At 31.8% G+C, this 12,246-nt stretch overlaps 1 protein-coding gene and 1 long non-coding RNA gene across 4 annotated transcripts in view; one reads left to right on the top strand and one right to left on the bottom strand.

Annotated features, from left to right (window-relative positions):
* The window catches only part of LOC126734965 (uncharacterized), a 202,465-nt gene that overhangs the window by 140,347 nt on the left and 49,872 nt on the right, over positions 1-12,246 (top strand). For all 3 annotated transcript variants that reach the window (XM_050438833.1, XM_050438831.1, XM_050438832.1), the window contains 2 exons: positions 7,818-7,996; positions 8,121-8,264. In XM_050438833.1, coding sequence (XP_050294790.1) covers positions 7,818-7,996; positions 8,121-8,264 — 323 coding nt within the window. The remainder of the gene's footprint in view (positions 1-7,817; positions 7,997-8,120; positions 8,265-12,246) is intronic.
* Positions 1-12,246, bottom strand: part of LOC126734980 (uncharacterized) — a 31,875-nt gene that overhangs the window by 13,284 nt on the left and 6,345 nt on the right. The gene's annotated exons all lie outside the window — the stretch shown is intronic.

Here is a 12,246-nt window from a genome sequence, read left to right on the forward strand (position 1 = left end):
TGTTGTCAATTCCCGGCGCTGTATTCCTTTTGTTTCCCAGTGCATATTCCACTTCGTATAATGTTATCGGCCTTTCCTCCTCTTTTATTTCCTTTCTCAAAACTGGGATCAATATCTATTATCTCCAATTTTTTCAATATTATTATTGCTGCATTTTTCCCTGGTAGTCCAGAACTTTTTCCATTGATTTGATTATTCAAGAATGTTCTAATTGTTTTTCATATTTTTTTAACTGCAGTGTTTCTGTTCATTGCTTCACAAAATTTTCGAAAACTGTCCCTCTTTTTTCTATTTAGTTCTAGTTTCGTTTTTGCTCAACAATCGCCCTTTTCGCTTTAAAATAGTTTTCCCCAGTATATATATTTTTTTTTACTTTCATTTATGTTCTTCATTGCCTGTTTCCTTCTTTTGATTATGTCATCACATTCATTGTCCCACTATACACTAATTTTTCTTTCATGTTTTGCTGAATGATCGCTCTTAATCGGTATAGTTTCCCTCGATGCATTCTGCATAATTTCTTCCAGCTCCTCATAAGTTATAATGTGGTTTCTAATGCTCATTTCGGTTAATCCTTTGTCTCCATATTCCTCCCAGTTTGCCTTGTTTATGTTCCTTCTCTCTTCTCTCATTACTTTTTTCTTCACATTACTTCTTTTTCTAAATTTATTTTAATCATAATAGGATAGTGATCACTGTTCCCACAATCTTCAGTTTTTATCCACTCTGTTTATATTACAATGCATAGCGAGGCCATAATTATATCTGGCACTGATTTATTTTGGTCCGGTGATGTCATTCTCGTTTCACTTTCATCGTTCAAGATCACCAAGTCAGTCAACAATCTTAAAATGTCAACAATCTTTTTCCCATTTGGATTTTCTCTTGAACTTCTTGTCTATGTTGTATTATGTTCTCCAACGTATTTTCTCCACTGTACATTTGGTGGGGCAAATAAAAGGTCTTCCACCCTTGTTTTATTTATATGTCCTCAATGCTCATTTCCATTGACTCATTTGAAGTCTCATCAATTATAGTTGTTACCGGAGATTCAGTTTCACTTGTATGTTTATTATCCAAATTTTGGATGATGCTGCCTGTGTTGGCTACTCTTGCATTTTGCGGAAACAGACATCTATCATGCTCTTTCTTATGTATCCTATGCTTATGTTCGGGAATGATGCTTTTCTTTTCTTCACTACTGTGAATTTGCTGCTGTATAATGAACTTTCCTGTATATTCTGTCATTCATTTCATATAACTGTCTTTTTTCGCTAATTGCCCTAAAGGTGTTGTCTACTGTCCTCCTTGGAGTTTGGAGAGTTGAAAATGCCTTTCTTTGCACAATATACTCTTTTTTTTTCACTTTGGGTAGGGTCATATCTGCATCATAAAAAGACATGAAATCTAAAGACATACATAATATAAGATATATGTCTTATTTGTTTTTGTCTCAATCTTTCAGGGCACTCCTTGTATATTGATTTTTTACTTTCGCAATGAATGCATTTAATTTCCAAACATTTCTCTGTGTGTTCTAGCTTTCCACATTTCTGACATATTTTTCCTCTGCATTGTCGACTTTTATATCCGTACAGTAGATATTGATAACATTGCATTACCGGCATAACATAAGGATCTACCATCACTTGTAAACCGTATATTAGTACTGTTTTTGAGAAAATTTTTTGTTTGAACGTGAATAGACATGTACCTGTAGGTACATATATTACCTCGTTTTTTTCATTTGTAGTTCGTCTATTGAACTTCTTTACCCGCAATACCTCTGGAATTGTTTTTGCAGCGTCTAATAGTTCTTCCTCTGTTAACCCCTTATAAACATTTCTCACAATCCCTTTACAAGTGACATTGTGTTCCGGCACATATGCATAATAACCCTTATTTTTAATTTTCGTATTATCTAACACTTCATTAGCATCAATATAATTGTTAAATCTTATTCTTGCCCTTTCTCATGGGTCCCTTCAGGTTTTTGAAATTTTGAAGGACATTGGGTAGAGCCCATTAATATTCTTATCTCTTGCAACCCATAAATTATTAACTGAAAAGGCCCAATGGAATTGCTTTCATACTTATAAACTAGTCTATTATATTCCGATGGCGACCTCGGCTTCCCCCATTTTTACTTCAATAACCTAACCTATAAATGTTACAATGACTATAAAACCTATCTTAACGAATACTCCCCCAACCTCTAGGGAATAAAAGGGTAGATCTTACTAAGCTTTCTTTGTTTCTTTGGCTTTTTACTTATAGACACTAGGTAGGATACACAAAATTAGTAATTCCATGATTTATTAGCAAGCACGCGTCCGACTTCGGGAGCAACCGCCAAAAAATAAGAAGATTTTTCGAAATAATATCATTGTCTAGCTACAAACTTAGAATAACGCTGCCATTCGCCGTAGACCTTCTAAAAGTCAACTTTGGAGATATTATTGAGAGATCTCATCGATGCCTCTTGAACGTTCTAAACTCAGTAAATCCGATTTCTTAAAGACTGGTTTTATGCATGGAACAAAAAAAAGACCAAGGGACAAAGTGTGTGGTGTCGACGATTATCTTTTAGTTTTTAGAGCATGCTTGAAAACCCAATATATCAGCTAGTATTTCTTTGTTGCTTAGTGAAACCCTAATACTTAAAGAGCTCAAATCTCGCGATACAAATAATTAGTCCCACTAGTTTGGTATTGTTCCTGTTTTTAAGGCTAGTTCAAATAAATAATTTATTTTGATTTATTTATTTGATTAATTTAACTAACACTATAAATACGGTTGCGATAATCCCATCACAAAGGGCTTATTTGAGTTGGATGTTTAGATTTTCTGCAGGTCTTTGCTTATTTAGTTCGATTTAAGCGTAAAGGGACTCTGCGGTTGATTGAAACTACACGTGTCATTATATCGGGTGTCCAGGAACTCTATCAATAAACTTTACAGGGTGAATATCCATCAAGAAGATATATATTCATTTTTTAAATTTTTTAAAAAGTTTTTTAAATAACTTTACCACCAATGTAAATATATATTATTTTTTTACAGATACAAGAAAAAAAATTATTTTAACCAGCGATTTATGGTAAATATTTTTACACCACTGCATTTTTCTAAAATACCTTTTTTCTAATATGTTTAGTTTTGAGTGAATTTGAAATCGTGAAGTGAATCGAAGAATATGCTGATATGTATTTAGTATGGCGAATCGCAGTGTAATGCTAGACTAGCTCAACGCAGGTATGCTGAAATATTTTCTAACAAAAAACAGGGTAAGTCATTTCAAAGAACCATGAGATAGGAAGACAGTCCATTATTAACGTTGGTGATGAGAAAATTATTTTAGCGATCGTTCAAAAAAAATTCATTACATTAGTTTAAGAAGCCTTGTGGCGATTAATCATTTGTCAAAATCATCTGTGTGAAATATTTTACATAAAGAAAGCCTCTATCCATTTCATTTTAAAAAAGTTCAGGCGCTTTTGGAACGAAATTTCTCCTTCCCCCTCTGTTTTAAAAGGTTTTGTTGATGATGAGAGATGAATCCCTTTTTACTAAAAAATAGAATTTTTAATATTCATAACGCCCATTATTATTCAAATGCTGAAGAAAATCCTTACGTTTTTAAAAAGATGATCATCAACACAGATTTAAAATTAATGTTTAAATAGTTATATATATATTATTGTTACTAATATTTCATTAAGGCACTTAAATAATGAATATTTTAATTTCCTTACAAAACAGATTACCACAACTGCTAGATGAAGTGCCTTTAAATATCCGTTTAAATGATTGGTTCATGCATGATGGCTGTCCTGCACACTTTCTTGTAAACGTTCGGCAGTATTTACATCATATGTACCAAAATAAATTAATAGGAAGAGGTGGTCTTATTGCTTGGCCTCCCAGGGCTTCCTATTTAAATCCCTGTGATTTTTGGAGGTATTTAAAATCGCAAGTTTATGCCGTTTTCGTAGAAACTATAGAACAGCTTTAGGAAAGAATTGGTCAGGCTTACATTAAATTCCGAATTAAAGTGGGGATTTTTTTAAGGAATCCGCTGTTCCTTATTAAAAAGAGCAAGATTTTGTATTAAATCAGATGGCCATCATGTAGATCACTTAATGTAAATATTTTGTTATTGTTGCTGTTGTTATTATATTCTTTTAAATAAAATAACGATTTTCTATTTAGCTTAAAATAAAATTATTTAAACACTAGAATTCAGTGCTCAGAAATTGTTAATTTATTAGGAATTTACACTTAAAAATCACTTGCGGTTTGCTTTTCCTTATCGTATAAAATGTCGAAAAATAGCATTAATTTTCCAAAAAGATAAAGTATATTCATTTCAAAATAATAAACTTGGGAAAATTTTAATAATTGTTGAGTAAAATATTACATAATATTTGACCATCTAAAAATGTTTTTTATTAAATTACGCAAAAACCTCAAATATAAAAAACGCAAGAATAAAAATTTGCTCAAAACTAAACAAGGATTTAAAAGGTAAAATTTATTTTAGAAAAATTCAATCGTTTGCTGTTTTTTTATTAAAAAATATTTACGATAAATCCCTGACGGACGCGACCGATAAAATTTAATTATTTTGTTGTACCGGGTGGCCAAATAAGCCAGGTAAGCGGCTGTATCTCAGGACCTGTACATCTGGCAACAATGGAATTTTTTTTATTCTTATAAAAGTGGCCAAGAGAAAATTCTGGAAATTATTTTTAAGTTCCGTATTTCACCGCAAGAGGGCGCAACTAAAAATTAAATAAAAGGAACGTCTTTTTCTCCGAAAACTTAAATATTAACTTATACTTTTGATATTATTTTTAGTAAGCCTAGATAATTTGCTATAATTTTGGTTTATGAATTATTGACGTATGAATGATAGTATGGATGGAGGAAGCTATTAAAAGTGGAATCATTAAAATCGGTGTAAATTCTAAACCACTTATTCGATTTGAGCAATTAAAAATCTATTTGCAAGATAAATGTAGCTGCTTTAAAAGTCTGATCTCATCACTATCCTATAAATCCTAAGAAAACCGCCAGAGGGTATATATAGGCGCGCAATTTGTAATAATTCCAGTTTTTTTCATTTTGCTCCAAAAATTCAAATTGAACGGTATATTTTTGACATCATATTTAAAAAGTAGATAAAATTTGCAAAAATATCGTAAAAACCGTACGATGATATCTTTTCTTGTTTTAAAGCTATAGCGAATTAAAGTCTTTTACGCACCGAGTCCAAACTTATGGGTACCGCCATCTAGCGCTCGGCCTTAGAATGTCTAGTTAACGTATAGTAGGCGGCAAAAACAAAAGAAACTTTTAAAAAGGATTGTATGGAAACGTCAAATATTTATTAGACGGCCAGTTTAAATCTGTTTTAAATTTTCTCTGCTCGATTTTTTGTAAAATGCCTTTGACAACTAATGAAGCTGTGAATTTGATTGCGGTTTTCCTTGAGTGCTTTCAAAATGCAGCAATAGCTGAAAGACAGTATGCCCTTCGGTATCCAGATCGCCGCCATTATGGCAGAAGAATTTTTCCACGGTTGGTACAGCGACTACGCGATACTGGGAGTTTTAGTCGGCCCAAATTTAGAAGGCGTCGTTCTACTGGAAGAACTGAAGAAAGCTAAAGTTAAAAAATATACTTAAAGACCACAGGTAATACATCTTTTTATTATACCTTTCTTCTCGAATATAGGTATTTCTTTTTATTTTAAGGCTACATCCTTTCCATATAATCCTACACCAAGCTCTAAACGATCATGATTTTGAGCGCCGAATTGATTTTTGCCAATGGATACTAGCAATGATTCGCGAAAACAGGGATTTTTTGTCACAGATTCTGTGGACCGATGAAGCCACTTTTTGTAGCGATGGGAAAGTCAACATGCATTATTCATCGGTTGAAAATCCTCGTTGGATGCGAGAAGTCCAGCACCAAGGCCGCTGGAGTGTAAACGTGTGGTGTGGCATTATCGGAATGAAAATTATTGGTCCTAATTTTTTTGATGGCACATTAACCGGTAATGTTTTTTTTGCATTTTTTAACAAAATCCTGGCCTATTTTAATGGAAGATTTGAAATTGGAAGTAAGACGGACCATGTATTTCCAATTGGACGGGTGCCCAGCACATTTTTCCCGTTTGCATCATATAAATAATTACTTTCAAGGGCGCTGGATCGAAAGGGGGAGTCTATATCCTTGGCCGGCCAGGTCACCCGATTTAACATGCCTAGACTTTTACTTATGGGGTCGTTTAAAAGATATTGTGTACCAAACTCCACCTACAACAAGACAGGATATGGAAAACAGAATCCGTGGTGCAATAAATGAAATATCAGCTGCTGAAATCGAAACAGCAGTTTTATCCACCCAAAGAAGATTTGAAGCTTGTTTGGAATGTGATGGAAAGCAGTTTAAACACCTATCGAGGCATTAAATACCAAATATGTTTGGGTTTAAAATCGGTCCTTTTCAGTACAATAATTTAAATATAAAAAGAAATTCGTTAATAAAATAATTCGCCTTAAGAAAGTCACATAAACTTCCAGTTATTCTGTGATACATAGGTATTATTAATTTATAATTTATCAATCAATTATTGCTTTAATAATTTATTAATTATGACAACATCATGGTATCCTAGTTGTGGTAATACTAATTAGAGATTTTTAGGCGGGACACTAGATGGCGGTACGTAAGTTTAGGCACGGTGCGTAAAAAACTTTAATTCGCTATAACTTTAAAACGAGCAAAGATATCATCGTGCTTTTCACAGTACTTTTGCAAATTTTATTTACTTTTTAAATAGGTTATCAAAAATATACCATTCAATTTGAATTTTTAGAGCAAAATGAAAAAAACTGGAATTATTACAAATTGCGCCCTCTGGCGCTTTTATTAGAAACTATAGAGTAGTGATAATATCAAACTTTTAAAGCAGCTACATTTGTCTAGCAAATAAATTTTGAATTGCTAAAATCAAATAAGTGGTTTAGAATTTACAGCGATTTTAATGATTCCACTTTCTATAGCTTCCCCCACCCCTACTTTCGTTCGTAGGTCAATAATTCATAAACCAAAATTATAGCAAATTATCTAGGCTTACTAAAAATAATATCAAAAGTATAAGTTAATATTAAAGTTTTCGGAGAAAAAGAGGTTTCTATTATTTAATTTTTAGTTGCGCCCTCTTGCGGTGAAATACGGAACCTAAAAATAATTTCCAGAATTTTCTCATGGCCACTTTTATAATAATAGAAAAAATTCCATTGTTGCCAGATGTACAGGTCCTGAGAACAAGCCGCTTACCTCGCTTATTTGGCCACCCGGTACGTCAAAAAATGCCCCCTACTGCATATAATACATCTGTGAATAAAATAATAAGATGATATAAAAAAAAATAATAATAATAATAAGATGCTTAGGGTATACATTCATATAAAAATTTTTCTTATTTTTTGTTGAAGAATCATCCTGTAAAGTTTGTGGGTAGAGTTCCTGGACATTCGGTATATTTACTCCTTATGCAAAATATGGCTTAAGTTACAATTCTGTAACGGTTACGCTCATGTATATAAAATTTTATTTCAGGTACTAAAAATCTGCATGAACTATAGGCGCATTTTTTTTTAATTAGAGCAATATTTATTTGATTGTTGATTTCAGAATTTGGACCATAAATGCGTGTTATGATTATTTATACTAAAATTTTTAAGCTGAATGTAGGTTTTCCTAATAAATTATAAATTCGGTAGAAATTTAAACAATTTTAGGAGAAATAATAATAACGGACGTTACGAAGATGATTTTGACTCACTTCCGGACCCAGACAACGATATCACCTCTACAAAAAAACCAAAAGCTCAAAAAAACCATCATAATAGAACCAAAGGAGGTCCTTGCGAGGAGCTGCAAAATGAAATTTATGTTAATATCGAATTTGTTAAACATGGTATGTAAATTTTTGATGTAATAATAAGAATAACTAATATTACCGATAATACTGATGTGTTATTTAATGTGTATAAAGGTTTTTTTATTTTAAATTAATGCAAATAAAATGAAATTTGCTTCAGGAAAAGATCAAAATCATACCTTTGGCTCCGGAACAGTAGTAAGATTGGCATGTGGGAAAGGTTACGTACTGAATATGGCAGAAAATAAAACCGCAAAATGTGTCAAAGGAAAATGGAAGCCGGCAAAGCCAATGTGCAATATCAGTGAGTATCAAAAATATTTAAACTGTATTTCTAAAGAGAAAGGATTAGGCATGTGATCAAAAAGTGTCTAAAGTAAAACAAATAAGTTTGTACTTTTGCATTTGAGCTTTTAAGTTTCTAAAAACAAAAACTATATTCTATATTCTAAACTATTCAAACTATTTCCTTAGAACATTCAAAGGCTAAAATTATCATTGTTGTGGAACTATGGGCAGTTTTTTTGCTTGCAACATCTCTGATGCAATGATGCCAAATGCTTATGTAGAAATGACAAAACACACTGCATAATATCATAAAGTTGTCACTTACTTTGACAGACGCAAAACAATACTATTCCTCTTTAATAAAATATAAAGCATTTTTTTTCATAAAATATAATGAGATACTCTATAAAGAAGTCAACATTCAAAGTTAAATGAATATAGATATATATATATAAGGTATATTAGAGAAAAGGGCAACAGCATGGCAACGCCGCTCGATTGCATTGTTGATTTCACCAACACAAGTAATAAGTATTTACCAATGACGTCGTCAAAAATATTTTCATGATAAATATTTATTATTAATAGATTATGCTTTAAATTATAAACTTTTATGAACTCTTTATGCGTTTTTTTAACGTACTTCATTAAAGTAGAGGTATATTCAATAAAAAGCATTTTTATGGAAATTAAATATTTTACAATTATTATAGATTTCTTAATAAGTTTTTGTTATTCTACGTTTATGACGATAGTTGTCCCTTGATATGTTATGACAATATCGGTATTTACTTGTGAAAAGATCGGCTTAAATCGCCTTTTTCCCATGGTGCGGCACAAACGGCACAAGCTTTTACTATCGTAATAATTCACAAAAACACTGGAATGACTCAACCCTTTTCCTTTTTTTAACCAAAAACTAAACAAAATCACAAAATTTCATAACTGCAAATGTAAACACAAAGGCGTTTGTCAAGATGACATTTCGCAAGATGACATCAGCTTTTGCCTGCGGTCTTACTATTTTATATTTTAGAAGCGGTTTTAGGAATAAGAATATTAATTTTTTTTTGCTTTGAAGATGTTATTTTTGCGCTTGTATCTATTTCTACTTTTTATTTTTAATCCAAAATGTAACATCAATAAGTTAAATTAACATTATGATATGGGTTGATATATAGCTGAAAATTTCCTTTTTCAGCAAAAACAGAGAAAGGATGAATATGTTTGTAAACAAAATGGGGGTATTTTGTTGCCTCCCCTGTGCACATATTAAACTTAAGCAAATTTAAATATAGAACTAATTCTAGTCTTTCAATGTTCTAAGTGTAATTCTTAGAATGTGAAATATTTTTGCACTGCCTCCTAAAACACACAAAGAAATATCTTCATAAGACCGTTATCTCATTCATAAATACTGGTTAATTCTGCAGTTGGTCAAAGATAATTTTTTCATTAACACGGGAGGTCGTCGACTAAAATCATAAATATTAAATTCCAAGAAAAAGTAGATTAATACTAAAGAGACCCACGTTTTAATAGTTACAACCGCGAACTTAATAAATATACCTGGACTGCCAATTCAATGGAAAATAAATGACCATTACTAGATGGCCGCCATTTTGCATGATTGTGTCCTTTCGTTTTTGATGTTGGTCACTCTGACAAATTTCAGTTGTGCCAATAGTAGGGAAACAAAACAATTAAAGTTTTTGAGAGGTTATATTTACAAAAACAAAATAGAAAGTTACATTTAGTTAAGAATTTAAGATAGTTGCGTTAAATCTGAGATTTTTCTTGTACTTCTTTAAGAATTTCATTAAAATTTACGAAAAAAAGTAATCCTCACCTAAAGTGAAACAGAGTTTCAATTAACTTGGGATAGATGCCTGCACTTTAAAATATTTGTTTTATTATTCTGATAAACTTCAATCTTATAAATCCTAATACCGTGAAAATGATGATCTTTATTTAAATTTTTGCTTGTGTTTACTTAACAAATTTAGTTAATAAATAAATAATGTCGTTATTATACCAAAATGTACAAAGGCGAAGTCTATCCTAGGGCTAATCAACTTAACCTCTAATTACATGGACAAAAATATAAACCTAAGTTACATAGATAGCAGTTATCGAAAGAAGATAAAAGAAAACCCGTGAAATCCATAAAAACTATCTTGAGTTGGAAAATAAGCAATGACATAAAACTTAAAAAGAAGAAAAAAAATGTACACATTTTACTTTAAAACTAGCAATGGACATGCACTTAAGTGAATTCGGAAGTTCATTATACACCGAAACAGCATTAAAAAGAAAACATCTGTGAAATAAGGCAGAATGAAAACGAGGAGCCGATAATTTACTTATATATCTTAGATTGACGTCGTGCACATCTCTTCGAAAACTAAATTTTTCACGAAGGTAAGCAGGGGAAGATGTACTAAGCAGTCGATGCACAAAAACGACCAACTGATAAAGATAAAGATTCTCTACACGCAACGATCCAAGAGTACACATTTTTTCGGAAACTCTGTCATATTTTCTTAAGTTAAAAATTAAGAAAATATAAGTTATTGCTATTGCACTGATTTTAAAGCTTCTGCAAACGATACACGGTGACTTTATCTAAACAAGGAACATAAAAAATGTTACAGTAGTTCATAATAGGAAGTACTAAGAACTCGCATAATTTCTTGCATACTTTCTGGTTAATGATACTTCTATTTATTAGCGTACAATGGTTTGAGCGCAAAATAGGATTTTTTAATTACTTTAGAAACGTGGATTTTGAATCTCAAGTTCTCCTCGAAAATTACACCAAGATTCTTAATGTTATCAACTATTTTTAACTGCGTTGCCCCCACAAATAGTTGTAGATTATCCAAGACAATTTTTTTCTTAATTTTTGAAGAAAAACACATTACAGAACACTTGCTAGGATTTCATTTTAACTTATTGCTCGACGAGAAAGTTAAAATACATGACAAATCTTAATTTATTCTACTACAACCCCTCAATACGTCATCAGCTTTAAAAGAATAATAAATTTGCGTATCATCCGCAAAGCCCTAATTACTGCAATATTTAACAACCTTATACATGTCTGCTATGTACATTAGAAATAAGATAGGACCCTAGACGAATCCTTGTGGTACTCCAGAACTTATATAAGAGCGGTTTGACTGAGCTTGATTTTCTCATACCACCAGTTGCTTTTTTTCAGAAAGATACGACCTAAAGAACTTTAGTGAATTATTATCGAATCCATAATAAGTCAATTTTGCTAAAAGCAAGCTGTGATCCAACGTATCGAAAGCTTTAGAAAAGTCAAGCAATATACGAGCGCCATAGTATCACCTCTATTCAAAGGAGAAATTACTGGAATAATGGATATAGGTCTAAGGTCGCAATAGTCCTTTGGACTACTGATTTTAGCTAAAGGCATTATAAGAGAAGTCTTCCAAACATACGGAAAGCAACCTCTTTCCAAACAGGAGTTTATAATATGAGGCAAGTGACGAGCAAGATGATGAATACAGTGTTGGAGCATATTCGCTGAGATGCAGTCACTATCACAGGCAGTAGATTTGAGATCTAAAACTATTTTTGAAATTTCTGCTACAGTGGCCAAGCGAAATGAGAACTGGAGATCAGGACTAAATATATGATTAAGAAAATATTCGACTGTTGGGCAGTTATCTGAAGAACTATAAACTGATGAAAAATAATCATTTATTTTGTCAGGATTTTGAAGGTTTTCAGGTATAGAATGGTTAGAAGAATTTCTGAGACTAAGGTTTTTTATTGCTTTCCATAGTTTTTTACTATTGTTGTTTTTTCAATGAAGTTCAAAATATGCTTTCTTTTCCCGCCTAATCATCCCCACCACCGAATTTCATAGTTGCTTCTAGAATAGCCAATCAGGTAAACTCTTAGACCTTTTTAAATCTCGATAACGTTTTATTTTTTTCTATTATAAAGAATTTAACGCTTTCGGT

This window comes from Anthonomus grandis, chromosome 4 (genome assembly GCF_022605725.1).
Source record: "Anthonomus grandis grandis chromosome 4, icAntGran1.3, whole genome shotgun sequence".
Classification (NCBI taxonomy): Eukaryota; Metazoa; Arthropoda; class Insecta; order Coleoptera; family Curculionidae; genus Anthonomus; species Anthonomus grandis.